This window comes from Schistocerca americana, chromosome 9 (genome assembly GCF_021461395.2).
Source record: "Schistocerca americana isolate TAMUIC-IGC-003095 chromosome 9, iqSchAmer2.1, whole genome shotgun sequence".
Classification (NCBI taxonomy): Eukaryota; Metazoa; Arthropoda; class Insecta; order Orthoptera; family Acrididae; genus Schistocerca; species Schistocerca americana.
Window position 1 is genome coordinate 20540635 of NC_060127.1, and position 22383 is coordinate 20563017.

The window sequence follows — 22383 nt, forward strand, 5'->3', positions numbered from 1 at the left end:
GCAGTCAAATTCTTTAGTGAGGTAACAAAAGATACCAGACTCATACAGCTTGTAGTCAAGACTTTTGCTTATTTTAGTGGTTAGTTCATTAATAGAATAAGATTTTCACTCTGCAGCAGAGTGTGCACTGGTGTGAAACTTCCTGGCAGATAAAAACTGTGTGCCAGACTGAAATTCAAACTTGGGATCTTTGTCTTTCACGGGCAAGTGCTCTACAGGGAGAGGCAAAGGTCCCGAGTTCGAGTCTCGGTCCAGCCCACAGTTTTAATCTGCCAGGAAATTTAATATCAGCGCACACTCCACTGCAGAGTGAAAATCTCATTCAGAAAACATCCCCCTGGCTGTGGCTAAGCCATGTCTCTGCAATATCCTTTCTTCCAGGAGTGCCAGTTCTGTAAAGTTCACAGGAGAGCTTCTGTGAAGTTTGGAAGGTAGGAGACAAGGTACTGGCAGGAGTAACGCTGTGGGGATGGGATGTGTGTTGTGCTTGGTACCTCAATTGGTAGAGCACTTTCCCGGGAAAGGCAAAGGTTCCGAGTTTGAGTTTTGGTCCAGTACACAGTTTTAATCTGCCAGGAAGTTTTAGTTCATTTTGCACAGTACTTAGCTCCTTACTAAATCCATACTGATTATTCAGAATAATGTTATGAGTTTTGTTATACATTTCTAATTCATTACAAACTGTTCACTCAAATATTTTAGAAAAAAGACTTAATGGTATTGATACCAGGAAGAAATTTCATATCTCATCTTGTCTGCCCCTTCTGTGCATGAGTAACATTCCTGTGAATTTCACCCTGTTGTATAGAAGCAGCCCTCCAGCCTTCATCAAATGACAGATTTACTATAAGGCAGAGTTTAGATGCTATATTATATCATCATGGTTTTATTATTTTTGTTTGAATTTCATCGCACACCCACAGATTTGAGATTATTTAAAATGAATCTTATAGTGCTGCCACCTCATGACATGAGTAAATTGAAATTCTCCATACCTGTGTTGCATTATGTTGGGAGGAGAGAAGTCATCCACGTTATTTCAAGTTGTAAGGTACCTGTTGAATTCTTCACAGATCTGGGTGGAGCTTGTAACAGTTTCTCCATCACTTTTTAATGTAGAGTTAAAATGATTATTTTTTCTCAGCACCTACAGCAGTCTTGACACTTTGCTGTACAACTTTTGAATTGTTTGTGGCATTTGAGATGAATGTACTGTTCACCATTTTTTCCTATTTAACAACACTTTCAGATGTTCTTTTGTATCTGTTAACATACGTGAAAAACTCTGCATCATGGTCGTTCTTTGCATCCATGTGCAGTTTCCTCTTTCTATTGCTAGAGATCTTTATGCCTTCAGTTATTCGTGAGTTTGTTTTAACGGATCTATGATGTGCTGTTTATGAAGTGGTAATTTCCATTGAATATACTTATGAATTCTCATACAAAAGCATTGTAGTTAGTACACTGACAGAAAAGAATCATAGACCAATAAATAATTGATGTAGAGTAATGAAATATTGGGAGTACATTTGTTGAGGTAACCTATTTAAGTGATTAACATTGCAAGATCACAAGTCAATGTAAGCACAACATAAGCCATTGCAAATGTGTAACCACAAGAATGTTGAATGCAGACATGTGTGCATTGTGTTGTACAGGTGCCACATGTCAGGAAATGTCAAACATAGAAAATGTAATAGTAGGTGTGCCTCAGGGATCTGTACTGGGCCCCTTCCTGTTTCTGATAATGATCAATGACCTCCCCTCGTTTATTAGATCCACCACTGTATTGCATACAGATGATACGACTTTTCTTCATAGCAGTAACAATCTTAATAATCTTAAAACCTGTGCTGAAAATACACTCACTCATCCAGCATATTGGTTCAGAGCAAATGGTTTCCTGCTAAGTGAAAATAAAACTCAGCAGATAATCTTCACTCTAAGAGACAAGCCACTATCTGATGACCCTAGTTATGTTAAATTCCTGGGAGTTTATTTAGACGAAAAGTAGTAAGCTATATAGAGTAATTAATTTATTAAGACAACTCAGAAATTGTGTACCCGAATCATACATCAGATCATCTTATTTTGCATTTTTCCAAAGTATAATATCCTATGGCATTATCTTGTGGGGTAACTGTAGTCATATACATGGCATCCTATTATTGCAGAAGAAAGCCATTAGGATAATTACAATTCTTCACATAAGGCTCACTGCAAACCCTTATTTACTAAACAAAAAATTATGACAGTAATAAACCTCTATATATATATATATAATGTCTTAATCTTTATGAAGAAGAACCTACAAGATGTGAAACTTAGAGAAAATGTACATTGTTACAACACAAGAAGCATCAAACACATATACACGCCATACTACAGATTATCAAAATCAATAAATAGCTATGAAGTCACGGGGCACAAACTATTTAATAAGCTGCCACATGCTATACAGGATCTTCCTGAACATACATTCAAAGAAAGACTGCATGACCGAGCGAGGTGGCGCAGTGGTTAGCACACTGGACTCGCATTCGGGAGGACGACGGTTCAATCCCATCTCCGGCCATCCTGATTTAGGTTTTCCGTGATTTCCCTAAATCGTTTCAGGCAAATGCCGGGATGGTTCCTTTGAAAGGGCATGGCCGATTTCCTTCCCAATCCTTCCCTAACCCGAGCTTGCGCTCCGTCTCTAATGACTTCGTTGTCAATGGGACGTTAAACACTAACCACCACCAAAGACTGCATGAATGGTTTATTGTCCACCGATTCTATGATATCAATGAATTCTTCAACTGTAAAATGCAGTAATCCAACAGATGACCCACTGTACATATATTGTAATATAAGCTAAAATATTTCAGTAGTCGATACCTTATCACACTGTATTATAAATTGTATCTTCATTTTGATGTTGTCAATTTCTTTCATGGCCTAAAGACAATAAAATCTTTATTATTATTGTTATTATTATTATTATTATTATTATGCAGTTCAATGCCTGTTGCACTTGGTCAGTGAATACAAGGATGGTTAATGTTAGTTGTGGATGATGCTGCAGTGGTCATCCGATGATGTGCTCGCTAGGAGACAGATCTGGTGATGAAGTAGGCCAAGGTAACATGTCGACATTCTGTACAGCATGTTGGGTTACAACAGCAATATGTGGGCAAGCGTTATCCTCTTGGAAAACACCCTCTGGAATGCTGTTCATGAATGGCAGCTCAACTGGCCAAATCACCCAACTGATGTGCAAATTTGCAGCCAGAGTATGTGGGGTAATGATAATAGTGCTCCTGCTTCCCTGCAAAATCACGCCCTGGACCATAACTCCAGGTTGTAGGTCCAGTGTGTCTAGCATGCAGACAGGTTGGTTGCTGGCCCTCAACTGTCCTCCTTCTAACCAATTCACAGCCATCACTGGCAGTGAGGTAGAACCAGCTTTCATCAGGAAACACAACAGACTTCCAACCTACCCTCCATTGAGCTCTCACTTGACACCACTGAAGTCGCAAATGGCAGTGGTTTGGAGTCAGTGGAATGGTTGCTACAGAGTGTCTGAGTCAAAGACGTTCTTGAAGTAACTGATTTGTAACAGCATGCTATGCCTCTGTGGTGCTAACTGCTGCAGATGCAGTACAATGCACCAAAACCATACACCAAACACAATGGTCTTCCTTCTCGGTAGTGCCACGTGGCCATCTGGAGCCCCGTCTTTTTGCGACCAGACATTCTTGTGGCACAACTGGCAGCAGTCGTGTACAGTGGTTACATTCCTGGCAAGACTTTCTGCAGTATCACAGAAGGAACATCCAGCTTCTTCTTTGTCACCTTAAAGGCACTATTGAATAACTTTAACTCAACCCGCCCAGTCTCAACAGTAACTAATGCTAGTGACTGCTACAGCATGTATTTAAAGCAAATCTGATTTGCATCCTCTTAGTGGTGCTACCAGTGCCACACTTAAGTGTCTAGTGTGAAATTTGGATAGATATCTTTCAGATGTAGAAACACGGCTGTCAACTTTTGTTTATGTCACACAACTCCTTCTTGGTGTAGCGGATTTTTTTTTTTTTTTCCATCACTGCACTTATTGAACACTGATCTCTGAGTGACCAAGATGTTTCATAAATCCACATTTCATTGACTGGTGTTCCTGACTCTTTTCACTTTATAGGTTTTATCTCAAACTGGCATTTAAACAGAAATGGATGCATGGTCAGGTATCCCCAAGCCTAAAATCAACTTTTTGTAGTACCATAATTTATACTGCTACAATATTATCTGCACAGCTTGTAGAAAACTCTGTTACTCTAGGGAATTTGCTAAAATTTAGTATTTGGCCATTTGTAGATAACAAGCCCTTCAGTGAAATGGCAAACCTTGATCAGCTCTTATATGTATGTTGAAGTCAGCACAAATAATGCCCTTCATTTGTTTTACTTGCACTGTCCAGTAATATAATTCCATATGAGAACAGGAAATGAAGATATGGAAAATAAACCAACACTGTTTTATTTTGGTCAGCTGAATGACAGGTGCTGCTGAGGAAACAACACACTGAACTGCACTTATTTTTTAGTTTGTCCATGTGTTGAATCCACTTTAATTTGTTATTCAGCAGGACCCCAAAGAACTTTAAAAAGTTTGTTTCAATCAGTGTACAACCAGTAAAGTTTACATTTGCTGATAACTGGTCATTATTTCTTGACTGAAATTGAATAATCTGTGCCTTTGTGAGATTATGAGTTAAACTGTTGCTGTGAAACTGTTGCAGTCTTGTTCAGTTATCATCTGAACTGTGTCTGGTAAGCTTTCATTTTGCCTTTGAGTATGTCTATGTCATTAGTAAACATTACCTTACATGTTTGGAACTGTCCTTTAAAGTTAGTAGTGGAAGGTCATTTATGTACATTAGAAACAAAAGCTCAAACATATGAGGTATCTTGAGCAGAATGACATTCTCAGTGCCAACCAGCACATGACAATCTGAAAGCTTTGGATCAAGGAAACTAGGTAGGTGCAGTGTTTCTTGATTTCTGTAAAGCATTTGGCTCAGTACCACACCTATGCTTATTGTCAAAACTACGATCATATGGGGTACCAAGTGAAATCTGTGACTGGATCGAGAACTTATTGCTAAGGAGAACACAGCATGTTATCTTGGATGGAGAGTCATCATCAGCTGTACAATTAACTTAGGCTGTGCTCCAGGGAAGTGTGTTGGGACCCTTGCTGTTCATGTTGTACATTAATGATCTTGCAGACAATGTTAATAGTAAAATCAAGTTTTTGCAGGTAATGCAGTTATCTATAATTAAATACTATCTGAAAGAAGCTGGATAAATATTCAACTATCTCTTGCTAAGATTTAAACATGGTTCAGAGATTGGCAACTTACTCTAAATGTTCATAAATGTAAAATTTTGCACTTCACAACATGGAAAAACATTGTATCCTATGACTATAATATCAATGAGTCGTTGTTGGAATTGAAAAACTCATACAAATACCTGGGCATAACACTGTGTAGGGATACGTAATGGAATGATGACATAGGTTCAGTCATGGGTAGAGCAGGTGGTAGATTTCAGTTTATTGGTAGAATACTGGGCAAATGCAATCAATGCACAAAAGAGATTGCTTGCAAATCACTCATGAGACTGGTTCTAGAATATTGCTCAAGAGTGATGGATTAACAGGGGATATTGGATGTATAAAGAGAAGGGCAGCATGAACAGTCACATGTTTGTTTAATCCACAGGGGAGTGTCACAGAGATACAGAAGGAACTGTTCTGGCAGACTCTTGAAAACAGACATAACCTATCCTGAGAAAGTCTGTTAATAAAGTTTCAAAACCTGGCTTTAAATGATTGCTCTAGGGATATACTATAGCCCCTGACACATCACTCACTTAGGTATCGTGAGGATAAGATCAGAATAATTACTGTATGGACAGAGGCATTCAGACAATGATTCTTCCTGCACTCCATACATGAATGGAACGGGAAGAAACCATAATAACGGATACAATTGGATCTACCCTCTGCCATGCACCTCATGGTGTTTTGCAGAATATAGATGTAGATGTAGATGTGAAGTGGGCACACTACTGAGCCTTGAAGGAATGCCTATGTCACTATGAGATAAGTGTCATGCCTGTCTTCTGTCATGATGGCAAGACTCCAGAGATGCAAGAGAGATACCATTAATGCCACAACACTTTATTTTAATAAGTAGAATTTTGTGATCCATACAAAGTGCCATTACAAATCCTTGTAAGGATACCACTATTGACACTGATGTAAACAGCTTATTTCTGGCATCTAGAATTTTACTGGTATTCTAGAAGGTTGTCAACATTAGAGTATTCCTGCCAATAGCTGGGGATTCACTAGTAGGCCGTGTGCATCTTTAGTGAGGGGAGTCGGTGGTGAGTGGTCAAATGCGATGATCAGGCTATGATCCAGGTGCCTGGGTAAAAAGACAATTTTTAAAGAAAGGAACAGTTAACAAATATTAATAATAATAATAATAATAAGTAAAAGAATCAGGTGCCAAGGAGATATTATGGAATTCATGGAAAGTACTTTTTCTAAAATAATTGTGAAGAATTATGATATACTGTCAGCTGAAGACCTTGGGATGATGTGTGTATGGCATCCATTTGTAATACATGGACAAATAATTTCCATGTATAAAATCTTGTAGTCAAAACAATTCTTATACACAGTAGTATGAAGCAATAAAGTTATTAATATTTTTACAATGCAAACTTATTGAGATAAACTGATCTGCATCGCTCTGCAGCAAGTTTCTGTTGAAATGAATGAGACTAATTAGGGCTCATGTAATTGCTCTCATTAAAATAAACATTTGAATTACTTTTATTGAATAGTTATTAAATATAGTTATCTATTAATAACCCAAGCGGGCTTGCAAATAGAAGATACAAACATATCAATATGTGTAACGTCGCCATGACTGACAAGGTCAGCTGATATCACAGACTGCTGTAAGGAGTACAGCTGTGTTTGACATTGTAATATATTGATATTGTATTCCTTACTAATTGCTTACTTCTGAAACTTTCGAATCAGAGCATGGCTTTTCTCTAGGGAGCACATCTTGTTGTATGATGGCGACAATATCCTAGCGTTAGAGGCCACGCACCATCTCAATGTGGCAGGAGAGTTGTTGGGCTTCAGTAAGGAGAGAACTATTTGAAGAAATCTGCTAAAAAGTATAATTAAGAGCAGATAGTGTTATGGCAGTTCATAGGAGAAAGGTGTTTGAGTAATTCAGTTATTTTGTGGAAAGACACATGAGATTAGTTATGAGACATATGGCTGAAATAGTAACACGTTTGTGAATCAGTAATTCTTGTGGAGAAACATATTGACAGTAGAACATAAATAAAAAGACTTCTGTGATCAGGGATTACCTGTTTAAAGAATGTGCAAATGCTACTTAGCAGTATTTACTTCAATATGCATGTGAAACAAGCTTAACTGTCAAAACAAGACTGGGTGAGTTTCGGCCTTGTTAGAGAAATGTATTATGTGCTAAAAGGACAATAAAAGAAAGTAATTCAGGGAAAGAGGAGTATATTTCCATCAATTTCTTTTCAGTTTATTTTTAGATTATTTTTGCAGCTATCAGACTATCAGAGTTGAGTATGGGGGCTTTACATAGAGAACATGGTCCATTATGAAATAAACCCGGCCATGTCTCTAATATAAATACATGTCTCTCATACTTTTCAAACAATTGAAACTCCAGTAGAAATATTAATAGTGTAGGAGAAGATAGCTTGCTACTTACCATAAAGATGACATGCTAAGTTGCACACAGGCACAATTAAAAGACACTTACACGTAAGCACACTTTACACACACATGACCACCAACTCTGGCGGGTCGGGCCAGTTGGCAGTCATGTGTGTGTGAGGTGTGCTTGATTGTGTGAATGAATGGTGTGTGTTTCTCTTTATTCGACCAAGGCAATGGCCGAAAGCGTATGTGTAAGCATCTGCAACTTCGCGTGTCATCTTTACAGTAAGCAGAAATCTATCTTCCCTTAGACTTTTCAAATATCAATGATAGTCAGTTGGAAATGGAAAAAGTCTCTTTGAAATAATAACTATACAAGTCAAATCACTTTGTTTTATTGTCCCTTTAGCACGTAAAACTCTTCCCTAACAATGCCAAAGCTCATCCATTCTCATGTTAACAGTTATGTTTGTTTTATATTCACAATGAAGTGACCATTGTCACATTGCGTTTCCCAATTAATTAAATAGATAATCACTGATCACAGAACCCTTTACATTTATATTCTAGTATCCATATGTTCCTCCATAACGATTACTGATTCACAAAGATGATACTATTTCAACCTTAACTCTCATTATTATTCCTGTGCAACTTTCCATGAAATGACAGAATTACATAAACACTTTTCTTCTGTGATGAAACATAGCACTTTCACCTCTTAATTATCTTTCTACCAAATTGTTCATACAATTTATCTGTGATGTGGCTGGGTGGGACTACTCTGTGTGAAAGCCCAACAATTCTCCTTGTGTACACCAGATCAGCACATTACCACCAGCACTGTTGCCATAGTACAGCAAATCAGAGTAAAAGCATGCTCCACTTTGAAAGTTCCAGAAACCAGTGATAAATAAGGAGTACAATATTGATACATCACAACATCAAAGGCAACAGTACTTCTTACACCCGTCACATGAAATTTCATAGTGGGTGAATAGAAGGCAATCCTGTGGCTGGCTCACACTCAGAATTTCCTTCACTAGCTGCTATCATCCTACTTTGACTGCTGCTGCAGTTAACTTGGACCAGATTGGGCTTGTCTACAGACAGTGGCTGTCATGATTTCTGATTTACTGCATGACCAGAGTCATGAGGCTGTTATTTGTACTTCTCAAGCTGATATAACATTTCTCTATTTGATGACCATGCGGCTTCCATCAGTGTAAGACTTCTTTTGAACTACACTTAATATTGTAATTGGAATACGCATGCACCACTAAGTAGTTGTGCTCAGACTTACATCGATTTCAATGGGAACTTATTAAAAGTTCCCATTGGCTTTGTAATGTGAACAATTTAATATTTTACTATAGAATGCTAATTGATCTTCAATAAATGTTTGTTGGCTTTAACATGAGGGCTGCCACACAAATTACATGGTGCAGAGTGCAGAGTGGTTGTAGATATGCATTTTTATTGCAAAGCCACCTACGTTTCTGATGTAATGAACCATTTGACTCATCCATTTGCTAAACATTTATCAACATAATATACAGAGTTTAATGGTATAAGTGCAGATATTTTTACTGGTGACTGAGGACAGTGTAGTGTACAATATTACTTCAGTTTTTAATTCATGTGCAGACTAATAATTGTAACTATTAGGAGCAGTACATATGGCAAGGGCAAGCCATTAATGCCCATTCTTCCCCGGGCAGCAGGTAAGGTGTTTACATGTAGACACATGGTCACAAAAAGTTTAGTCTATACTGACAACCATAGTCCACTTACTGGTGTAGTTAAAATTGCATGGAAAACATCAGGCCATAAAGTTTGTGACCTGTTTGTGGGAAGACTGTTTATTGTAGCGAAAAAACAACTCACATGCTGATATGTGTACATATTAAAGTACAACATATAAAAATATTTCTACTGATATGTGTTATACCCCATACATATTTGAAATTAAAAGACCTTAAGACGTGACTCTATAATGGGGAAATGCTAGGATGAAAACATTTAGACACAATGAACATCAGTAGTTTCTGCAACAGCAACACTGAGAATGCATGTGCTATCACTACAGGAATGCGTGCCAGCAGCTGCTGACTGCCATCAGCTCCAAGATCGCTCCAGCCAGTGGCAGTAGCCTCGAGTCCCTGGTTCGGCAGTACCCCAGCCTGGGGCTCCATATCCTGGACACCCTCAGGGGAGACTGGCAGAGCCTCCCACAGCAAGCAGCCCTCCTGCCTGCCCTCATGCTCCTCCTGCAGGTCTCTGCTCACGGCACCTGTCCCTACAGCCTCGGAAAAATGCAGGTCGGTTCTCATTCACACTGTTACAGTGCAACCGACGTATAATTTTATTCAATCAAAAGTTACAGTCCATAAAAAGTATTTCTAGTTAACGAACTTCACATGTATCTTCTGTGTTTATGTCTGCACGGTATTTTGTCAAACATTAGCAACAAATAAGAAGAAATCGTTAGAATATCCGTGACATTTATTAACCCTGTCACTGCGCATTTACCCTCAGTGGCTCCCGCCCTGTGCGCATTATTTTCACCCGGTGCGTATATATACGACTGTAGCTATCTACCGTTATTATTGAGATAAAAATGAGATGCAAAATCCAGTATTGTTGGTGAAATCGTTTCCTTTTTTTTAAATATTTGTTCAGAAAGTCTTATTTTGTTCAAAAAAGGTACTTTGTTAGGAGAAAAAAATACGAAACATATTACATTAGTAATACTTCAAAGTGTGATATCTCTCGAAACAAAAATTCAAACATAAAGGCACATTATATTTTACACAAATGTATCTTGTGTCACTTCATTTATCATGTTTTGCACATACAATACACCTTCTCTGGGTGGCCTTCTTCTTTGAAGTTCCTGGGATTAGCGAGATAAAGTGGTGCTCGGTTAGGCGTAAGGGATTGTCACCATCAGCCGATCTCCTTCCACATCGTCCCTCTGTTTGTGGTTGGTGGTGAATCTCTAGGATCTCCTTGATAAGTGTCTGTTGAAAATCAGATATTGAAATATTTCATCCCGTTTGAGTTGTATATAATGTGTGCGCATTGAGCAGAGACAGGTCCACCAAATGAAAAAATACTTTTTATACCATTTTACAGTTTTTCGTACACATTCTACTAAACTTAGTATCAGGTCGCTCCTGTTGACGGCCCCCATATTTTCAGTGTAGCTTACGATGCAAGCTGGTTTTGTTTTTGGTTCATTCATGGTTCTGTCAATTTTGTCAGTTGCTATAATTTCACTTGTATGAAGCGTTGAAAGCATTGTCACTTCCCGCTTGTCCTGCCACTTCAGAGCAAGAAGTTTATCTGTTGACATAAGCTCAATCTCGCCTTTTCTAAATTCTTTTTGATAAAGCAGGCATGCCTTTGTGGTTTGTTCTCACAGTTCTGTCATGCAAATAAGAAAATAACGTTGGGCTAGTGTACCAATTGTCAACATATAATGTGTGACCTTTACCAAGATAACGTTCAAGTAAAGTGAGAACAATGCTTCCAGGTATTCCAACTTTTACACCAAAGTCAGTTTCTTTTTTTATGTCTGTTGTTGCATTCACATGAATAATAAAGTCAAGAATATAACCAGTTCCACAATCACATAACACAAAAAATTTTACACCTAATCTGTGGTGTTTGGAAGGAATGTACTGCTTGAAGAAGACACGACCTTTGAAGAGAACTAAACTTTCGTCAATGCACAAATTTTTAAAAGGATAGAAAGCACCTGGAAATACTTTTCTCAAGTGATCCACAATTCGACGTAATTTCCAGATTTTGTCATCTCCAGGGTCCTTACTGTTATCAGCAAAAAGTAACATTCTAAGAAACAGAAGATATCTATCTCTCGGCATGATTTGCGCAAACATTGGAGTAGACATTAGCTGATCATTGGTCGAAAAACTGTTTATTTCATTTTTTAACACTTGAGCCATCAGAAAATTTACAGCAAGGAAACAATAAACTTCGTCACTGTTTGTGTTTTTCCAACATCGTAGTCTTGATTTTTCACTGGCATCATTGCAAAGGTGTTCATAATATAAATTACATTTCTCAGCTATGTAGCTCACAATTTCTTGGCTAAAAAAAACTTGGAAGCAGTCGTATACAGTACATAAATCATCTAAATTGACAATTTTGCAACTGGAACCACTGTTATCAAAATTATACACTTTAGAGTCCAAATCAGAGTCTTTTCGTCTAAAATCAACTGTTTTGTGTCTCTTAGGAGATTTTTCAGGCATATGCTCAGGCCCTTCTTCAGAGTCGGAGAAAGAATCGACGATAACATCAAAATCTGGATCTGTATTTACTGGTTCAACGTTTGGTGGTTCACAAATATTTTTTATATTTGTGGTGACAGATTTATCTGCCAGCTCGTCATCATCATTACCTGTCCACCCATAATCAGCTGGATTGGGCATGATGATGTCCTCGTCGTTACTTTGGTTTCGAATACTCAGCAGCTCATCGTCTGTAAATGGACGGTAACATCATGTCATTTGATTTGGTAACGCGGAAATGGCCGCACACAAACTAGGTAAAATAGCGATACGAATGAACTCAGCAGAAAGAGAATTCAGCATTCAATAGTTGTTCAGGTATTTCCTAGTATTCCAACAATTAACTTGCATACTGGCGCAACAATTACCTCCGACTCGCTGGCCCGATTGTCGGTGTTATACGTAACTATACAACTGTAGCAGGGAACCGCTGTAAGTATTTTTTATAGCAAATAGTATATATACGTCTGGAGCACTGAAACAATTAGCGTATATTTACATCTGGAGCATTGAAAGGGTTAAAATGCATGTCAGTTTCACTTAACTTCCGCTCATAGTCCATTCAATTGTAGCATAATATTTGGTGCAGGTTTTAGTTTAATGGGATGATATTCGTGCTTACATATTTCTTTTCATGTTTTAGAATTCAACTTTCCACATTCCATTATCACACTCTATACAGTTCTTCTCTCAGAACAACAACAGCAACCTCAGACTTACTACTTTTACAAGTACATGTCCGACGTAACACTCTTTCCCACCAAGTAACTGACTTCAGAGATATTACATTATAAAGTTACTCCAGTGGTTATAATGTTTACATTTTGAGAGAAAAGAATTTCACTTACAACTCATTTTTAATTTGTAACTTCAGATTGTTTCAATAATCATTATTAATACTAATAATAATAGTAATTGTATCTTATTACAAAAATACACAAAATATGTACAGCAATCTTGAAATAATATCATTTGAGTGAAAATAATTTTTATATGTGCATTTTATGTTGACACACATGTGAATGTCATTAAAAAATATTTACATTGTAAATACAGATGTGAAAAAGGTTGCTGTATCAGAAGTTTTATTGGAGCATGTTGTTTATGAGTGCAGGTGTATCATGTTCTTCAATAAAGACTGATAGTGTATCACTGGGCAATTTCATTATAGTGTCTAAGTTTCCTGGTAATTACTTTATACAGAGAGGAGGGAGGATCCAGCATTATCTTGGATGACAGTCATCAGTGGATGTAGAGTCATTGCCATATGTAGAAGTTACTTCACATGTGACGCAGGGAAATGTGTTGGGTCCCTTGCTGTTCATATTGTATATTCATCACTTTGCATGCAATAATAGTAGTAACCTCAAACTTCTTGCCGATGTTGCTGTTGTCAACAGAAAAGCACTGCCTCGAAAAAGCTGCACAAATATTCAGTTGGATCTTTATAAAATTTCAAAGTGGCACTTTAACTTTTGAACTGTGTAAAACTGTGCACTACAATATCAATGAATCACAACTGGAATTGGTCAACTGATACAAATACATGGATGTAACAATTTGTGAGGATACTAAATGGAACAATCACATAGGCTAACTCCTAGGTAATGTGGGTGGGAGACTTCAGTTCATTGGTAGGGATACTGGAAAAATGCATTCTGCCTACAAAGGAAATTGCTTATGGCACACTTATGTGACCCATCCTAGAGTATTGCTCAAGTGTGTGGACCCATACCAGGTAGGACTAACAGGGGGTATAACAGACAAGAGCAGCACAATGGACTCCAGTTTGTTTTGCCCATGAGAGAGTATCACACAGATGCTGATGAAGGTGAACTGGCAGATGCTTGAAGACAAATGCAAACAAACCTGAGAAAGCCATCTGACAGAGTTTCAAGAGCCAGCTTTAAATGTACTTTAAAAATACACAAGTATTACAATCCCATATGTATCATTACCATAGAGATCATGAGAACAAGATTTGTCTAATTACAGTGGTCACAGAGGTGTTTAATCAATCATTATTCACATACTCCATACATAAATGGAACAGGAAGAAGTCATAATAACTAGTACAATCATGATTTCCCTCTGTCACACACTTCACAGTGGTTTGTGGAGTGTGGATGCAGATATACATCTTCCAGTTCAGTTTCCTCAACATTTCCATGACACTCTCCCACTGGTGAAACAAACCTGTGACCATTCATGCTGCCCTTCTTTGTACACATGCAATATCCCATACAAGTCCTATTTGGTACAAGTCCCACATACTACAGCAATTTCATACATAGATGTAGGTGAAGGCTAGATTAAAGCTGTACTTTATAGCCGTTGTGCACTAGAGGCTGTTGCCTCATCTGTAGCTGTTTAATAAATGTGACTTACACTTGTGTTGCAGGTAGCAGAGGAGTTCTGCCACGCTCTGTTCAGAGTGGTGACCAGTAGTCGAGTGCACGCAGTGCGCCGTGTGGCAGCCAAGGCTTACACAAGCCTTACACCAGTACAGGATGTTGTGTGTCATGTGGGCCAAATAGTGAAGCAGCTGGAGATACAGCATAAAGGCCGGCAAACTGGTGGCACGTACGACACAAATAACCAGTTGCACGGCCTGTTACTGGTCCTGCGAGGCCTACTGAGAACACCAAAATGGGCAGAGAATGACTGCACAGGTAGAATAAAAACTGAATTAGTGCACATTGTGGGGAAGCTGTCTGAAGGTAAGTTACTGAAACAGAATCATTATTTTCTGTATCTTTGGATGTGTACTGACACCTTTTAGCACCAGACATAGGTATTAATGACCATACACTACCGGGTTATTTGTAAATACCTGTGGGGTTTCAGAAGACAGCACATATCAGTGGACAGAGACTGTCTCCACGGTGCTCAATGTGGATTCCATTTGTGATGCAGTAAATGTCAATACGTGCATGTAACTCATTAATGTCACTGTTGCTTCTACCTGGGAGGCACATAAACGGAAGTTTGCTTTGGTAATGTATTCATTGGGCTGCCTATCTGCAAGCACAAAATAATTTGATGAGACTTTATGAAGGTAATGCTTGGTCTACATGTTCTGACATTCCTGCCCCCTAATGGCGCACTCTGTGACTACAATACAACACTTTTCTGTATACCGGTCATCTTCGTGCAGTCATCTTCTGAAACCACAGCGGTTCTTATGATTAATCCTGTAACTGATTTACTGAACTGCCAATTATCTTCCTTTGTAGCATTCTCTTTCTAAGGACCATTTTGCCATTATTAAGTATGTTTTAGTGATTTTTAAAATAATCACTCACACTGTTTTGGGACTTGATTTTCATGTTTATAAGTTTTTTATCATTATCAAACACAATGATGATTAGCTGACCATTAATCTTCATAAATTGAATACAGCAGATCGGTGAACTCACATACAAGTGGCAGTTGCATTTATACACTGCTGCAGCTCACCACTGAACTTTACAAGATGGGTGTGGGGTGCTGACTCACTGTAAATATAATGCCGACTGACATAGTGTTGGTGCTTGTTGAATGCTAACCACGGATTGACTGTGATTTTAGTACTTTACATCCATTACCCTTAAGGGTACTGCAGGCTGGCCCATTAGAGGGTCAGGAATTTTGCAGCGAACCTGGCCTAATGTATATATATCTTTGGAGGGGGGTTCCAGTTCCTGTGTTTGATTTACAAGTAAATGAAACCTCTTGAAAATCTTTGTCAGAACTGAGACACAGGAACTATGTCACAGAGAAAAATATGAAACAAATACTAACAAAGAGATAGAGGGGCTGGCCAGTACTTACCTCAGCTCAGTACAGCCGATAGATACACATAAAACAGAACTGAAAATTTACATTCCTAGCTTTCGGAACTTTGTTCCTTCATCAGGGAGGAGAGAGGGGAAAAAAGGGAAGAAGGGAAAGTGGATTCAGTTACTCACAACCCAGGTTATGAAGCAACAGGGAAAGGTAAACAGGGAGGGTAGCAAGGATGGAGGCATGGTTGTCAGAGGGAAGCCAAAGATATTCTACTGTAAGTACTGTGCCAGCTTCAAACCAAAGAGGATGCATACAGAAGTAAAGAGGTATATAGTATAAAGATAAACACAACTATGTAGGATGAAAAGATGCGTGAATGGCTAAAGAGGAAAGGGAAAGAGGAGAAGACTGAAGAGTGAATGGGAGTGAGGTTGTTTAACGAAGGTTCAGTCCAGGGGGATGGCGGGATGAAAGGATGTGTTGGAGTGCAAGTTCCCATCTCCGCAGTTCAGAGGGACTGGTGTTGGGTGGGAGAAGCCAAATGGCACATACGATGTAGCAGGTTCCTAGGTCCCTAGAATTATGCTGGAGGGCATGCTCCGCTACTGGGTATTGGGCCTCTCCTAGGCGGACAGTTCGTCTGTGTCCGTTCATGCGCTCAGCCAGTTTGGTTGTTGTCATGCCGATGTAAAAGGCTGTGCAGTGCAGGCATGTCAGTTGATAAATGACATGTGTAGTTTCACACGTAGCCCTGCCTTGAATTGTGTATGTTTTACCAGTAGCGGGGCTGGAGTAGGTGGTTGTGGGGGGATGCATGAGGCAGGTTTTGCAGCGGGGTCGGTTACAGGGGTAGGAACCGCTGGGTAGAGAAGGTAGTCTGGGAATATTGTAGGGTTTAACAAGGATGTTACAGAGGTTAGGGGGGGCGACGAAAGGCAACTCTGGGTGGTGTGGGGAGAATTTTGTCAAGGGATGATCTCATTTCAGGGGTTGACTTGAGAAAGTCATATCCCTGGCGGAGTAATTTGTTGATGTTTTCGAGGCCAGGATAATATTGGGTGACAAGGGGGATGCTTCTGTGTGGTCTGGGGGTAGGAACATTGTTGTTGGACGGGGAGGAATGTATTGCTCGGGAAATCTGTTTGTGGACAAGACCTGCAGGATTGTTGCGGGAGAGGAAAGCACTGGTCAGGTTATTGGTGTAGTTGTTGAGGGATTCGTTACTGGAGCAGATACGTTTGCCACGAATACCTAGGCTGTAGGGAAGGGAGCATTTGATGTGGAAAGGATGGCAGCTATCAAAGTGAAGGTACTGTTGTTTGTTTGTGGGTTTGATATGGACAGAGGTGTGGATGTGAGCTTCAACAAGATGAAGGTCAACATCCAGGAAGGTGGCTTGGGTTTTGGAGAAGGACCAGGTGAAATTCAGATTCGAAAAGGAGTTGAGGTTATGGAGGAAATTAAGGAGTGTTTCTTCACCATGAGTCCAGACCACAAAGATGTCATCTATAAACCTATACCTGGCCAGGGGAAGCAGCTGTTGGGTCTTCAGGAAAGCCTCCTAAATGCGGCCCATGAAGAGGTTGGCATAGGAGGGAGCCATCCTGGTTCCCATGGCCGTTCCCCTGATTTGTTTGTAGGTCTGGCCTTCAAAAGTGAAGTAATTATGGGTGAGGATGAAGTTGGTAAGTGTGATAAGGAACGAGGTTTTTGGAAGATCTTCGGGTGGGCGTTGGGAGAGGTAGTGCTCAAGGGCAGAGAGACCATGGGTATGTGGGATGTTTGTGTAAAGGGATGTAGCATCTGTGGTGACAAGAAAGGTTTCAGGTGGGAGAGGAGTGGGAATGGATTTGAGGCGTTCTAGGAAGTGGTTTGTGTCTTTGATGTAGGATGGGAGTCTGCGGGTGATAGGTTGTAGGTGCTGGTCTACCAGAGCTGAGATACGTTCGGTTGGGGATTTGAAGCCTGCTACAATGGGACGGCCAGGATGGTTCTCTTTGTGGATTTTGGGTAATAGGTGGAAGGTAGGGGTACGTGGCTCAGGTGGAGTGAGTAAGTCTATGGAAGCCGTTGTGAGGCCTTGTGAGGGACCTTGGATTTTTAGGATTTTTTGCAGCTCAGTCTGGATGGAGGGAATGGGATCCTGGGTAACAGCTTTGTAGGTTGAGGTGTCAGAGAGTTGACGCAGTCCTTCTGCCACATACTCCACACGGTCAAGTACGACAGTTGTGGAGCCTTTATCCGCCGGGAGGATGACAATAGAGCGGTCTATTTTCAGCTCCTTAATGGCACGGGATTCAGCTGGGGTGATGTTGGGGGTTGTCGGGATGTTCTTCAAGAAGGACTGGGAGGCAACACTGGATGTGAGGAATTCCTGAAATGTCTGCAAGGGATGGTTTTGGGGGAGGGAAGGAGGATCCCTTTGAGAAGGCAGTCGGAACTGTTCTAGACAGGGTTCAACACTGGGTCTAGTACTTGGGGGCTGTGTTTGGGTAGTGAAGTGATATTTCCAGTTGAGGTTCCGGGTGAATGAGAGGAGATCTTTAACCAGGGCAGTGTGGTTGAATTTAGGTGTGGGGCTAAAGGTTAAGCCTTTTGATAGAACAGATGTCTCTGGAGGAGAGAGGGATCTGGATGAGAGGTTTAGGACTGAATTGGGACTGGTGATATGTGGCATTTGACTGTGGTTATAGTTGAGATTTGGTCTGTGTGGGGTATGTGCTGGGATGGGGAGATTGAGTAGGGTGGCTAGGCTAGGTTTGTTGGCTATGACGGGGGTTTGTTGAAGGTTCTGTTGTGGTTGGTGTTTGTGAGGGATAGGGAGAGGGACCCCACTTCTTAGGTGTTGCACTAGCACTGTGGATAGTTTTTTCAGGTGGTGTGTGGCATGGAACTCAAGTTTGCAGCTGGCTTCTAGGATGATGTTCCTCAGTGTGTTCTCCAAGCAAGGGTTTGAGAGGTGGAGGACTTTGAAGAGAGATAGGAGCTGTTGGGAGTGGTGGTTACATGAAGTAGTGTAGAGATTCAGGACAAGTTGGGTAAGGGCTAAGGATTGAAGGTTCTGGAAGTCCAGGAGAGACTGGTGGAAGGAGGAATTGCACCCGGAGATGGGAACTTTTAAGGTAAGCCCTTTAGGGGTAATTCCAAAGGTTAAGCAGGACTGGAGGAAAAGTATGTGGGATTGCAGTTTGGCTAAGGTGAATGCATGTTTCCGGAATGAATGTAAATAATGTGTTATAGGATTAGGGTACATAGTGGGTAACTGGTGGGTAGGGAAATTAAATAACTAAAGTTGAGATAGTAATCATAAGAAAGAGTAAAACACGGAGGGAAGGATGAGAGGGAAAGAAATTGTGTTGGTAATTTTCAATACCAAAGGAAGACCACTAAATAAGAAAAATACGGAAAAAGTTGACCAGACCAAGCAAGTATGTCCAGATCAGGGGAAAAAGAACACACGTAGCTCAAAAACAGAGATAGCGAGTGGCGAAAAAAGATCGCGCGTGCCGCAAAAGCGATTGCGCGTGCCGCAAAAAAGATCGCGCGTGCCGCAAAAAAGATCGCGGGTGGGGCAGAAATGTCCCAAAAAATTTTTCTTGTGGCAGAGAAAGATAGCCAGTGGCACAAGAATATCGCCAGCAACAAGAAATCGACGGAAATGGATGATACTGGTAGGTGTGGAAGAGATTGTTGGCAGTGATTGTTGGCTGGGAAACAGCGAATAACGAACGTTAAAACTATGGAATGTTGAATAAATAAATCAATAAATAAAAAAGAGAAGAGGACTATAAACGGAACAAGATAATAGGAGGAAGATGAAACTAGCACAGTTGGTGCCGAAAATATTTATTTATGTATATATAAAACACTGAAGAAGAGAAAGTGTTAAGATGACAGACGTAAGTGATAGCTAACAAAAGGGACAAAACAATGAAGGATGTGGACTATATAGGTGATCTAAATGATTAATGAAAAATCTCATATAAGATGTGAAACAAATACTAACAAAGAGATAGAGGGGCTGGCCAGTACTTACCTCAGCTCAGTACAGCCGATAGATACACATAAAACAGAACTGAAAATTTACATTCCTAGCTTTCGGAACTTTGTTCCTTCATCAGGGAGGAGAGAGGGGAAAAAAGGGAAGAAGGGAAAGTGGATTCAGTTATTCACAACCCAGGTTATGAAGCAACAGGGAAAGGTAAACAGGGAGGGTAGCAAGGATGGAGGCATGGTTGTCAGAGGGAAGCCAAAGATATTCTACTGTAAGTACTGTGCCATCTTCAAACCAAAGAGGATGCATACAGAAGTAAAGAGGTATATAGTATAAAGATAAACACAACTATGTAGGATGAAAAGATGCGTGAATGGCTAAAGAGGAAAGGGAAAGAGGAGAAGACTGAAGAGTGAATGGGAGTGAGGTTGTTTAACGTAGGTTCAGTCCAGGGGGATGGCGGGATGAAATGATGTGTTGGAGTGCAAGTTCCCATCTCCGCAGTTCAGAGGGACTGGTGTTGGGTGGGAGAAGCCAAATGGCACATACGGTGTAGCAGGTTCCTAGGTCCCTAGAATTATGCTGGAGGGCATGCTCCACTACTGGGTATTGGGCATCTCCTAGGCGGACAGTTCGTCTGTGTCCGTTCATGTGCTCAGCCAGTTTGGTTGTTGTCATGCCGATGTAAAAGGCTGTGCAGTGCAGGCATGTCAGTTGATAAATGACATGTGTAGTTTCACACGTAGCCCTGCCTTGAATTGTGTATGTTTTACCAGTAGCGGGGCTGGAGTAGGTGGTTGTGGGGGGATGCATGGGGCAGGTTTTGCAGCGGGGTCGGTTACAGGGGTAGGAACCGCTGGGTAGAGAAGGTAGTCTGGGAATATTGTAGGGTTTAACAAGGATGTTACAGAGGTTAGGGGGGTGACGAAAGGCAACTCTGGGTGGTGTGGGGAGAATTTTGTCAAGGGATGATCTCATTTCAGGGGTTGACTTGAGAAAGTCATATCCCTGGCGGAGTAATTTGTTGATGTTTTCGAGGCCAGGATAATATTGGGTGACAAGGGGGATGCTTCTGTGTGGTCTGGGGGTAGGAACATTGTTGTTGGACGGGGAGGAATGTATTGCTCGGGAAATCTGTTTGTGGACAAGGTCTACAGGATAGTTGCGGGAGAGGAAAGCACTGGTCAGGTTATTGATGTAGTTGTTGAGGGATAGTTGCGGGAGAGGAAAGCACTGGTCAGGTTATTGGTGTAGTTGTTGAGGGAATATGAAAGCCTAATATGTTTATCATGAGTGAGAAATAGAGACTGCAAGGTCTGGGAAACTGACAACAGCTAGGAGAATGGTGTGCTGATCCCGTGCCCCTCCATACAACATCTAAATTACGTTATTAGCAGAGGATAACATGACAGCCTGTTAGTAATTAATCCCATTAGAATCAGTACACAGAACTTTAGCTTTCAATGCATGTTGTTGTTGTTGTGGTCTTCAGTCCTGAGACTGGTTTGATGCAGCTCTCCATGCTACTCTATCCTGTGCAAGCTTCTTCATCTCCCAGTACCTACTGCAACCTACATCCTTCTGAATCTGCTTAGTGTATTCATCTCTTGGTCTCCCTCTATGATTTTTACCCTCCACGGTGCCCTCCAATGCTAAATTTGTGATCCCTTGATGCCTCAAAAGATGTCCTACCAACCGATCCCTTCTTCTAGTCAAGTTGTGCCACAAACTTCTCTTCTCCCCAATCCTATTCAATACCTCCTCATTAATTACATGGTCTACCCACCTTATCTTCAGCATTCTTCTGTAGCACCACATTTCGAAAGCTTCTATTCTCTTCTTGTCCAAACTAGTTATCGTCCATGTTTCACTTCCATACATGTCTACACTCCATACAAATACTTTCAGAAACGACTTCCTGACACTTAAATCTATACTCGATGTTAACAAATTTCTCTTCTTGAGAAACGCTTTCCTTGCCATTGCCAGTCTACATTTTATATCCTCTCTACTTCAACCATCATCAGTTATTTTACTCCCTAAATAGCAAAACTCCTTTACTACTTTAAGTGTCTCATTTCCTAATCTAATTCCCTCAGCATCACCCGACTTAATTTGACTACATTCCATTATCCTCGTTTTGCTTTTGTTGATGTTCATCTTATATCCTCCTTTCAAGATACTGTCCATTCTGTTCAACTGCTCTTCCAAGTCCTTTGCTGTCTCTGACAGAATCACAATGTCATTGGCGAACCTCAAAGTTTTTACTTCTTGTCCATGAATTTTAATACCTACTCCGAATTTTTCTTTTGTTTCCTTTACTGCTTGCTCAGTATACAGATTGAATAACATCGGGGAGAGGCTACAACCCTGTCTCACTCATTTCCCAACCAATACATACAATGCATGTATAGATGTATATTTTTATGTGTACACATGTCATGCTCAACACATGCAGTGTATCCATGCCACAGACTGTGGCTTTGTGTGCAATACATGTTTAAAGACTCACATAGCACATTT

At 40.3% G+C, this 22383-nt stretch overlaps 1 protein-coding gene across 1 annotated transcript in view; it reads left to right on the plus strand.

Annotated features, from left to right (window-relative positions):
- LOC124550841 overlaps positions 1 to 22383 on the plus strand; it is a 382565-nt gene that overhangs the window by 276803 nt on the left and 83379 nt on the right. Inside the window, exons 22-23 of the mRNA XM_047125569.1 lie at positions 9869 to 10100; positions 14500 to 14818. Of these exons, the coding sequence (XP_046981525.1) occupies positions 9869 to 10100; positions 14500 to 14818 (551 nt within the window). The remainder of the gene's footprint in view (positions 1 to 9868; positions 10101 to 14499; positions 14819 to 22383) is intronic.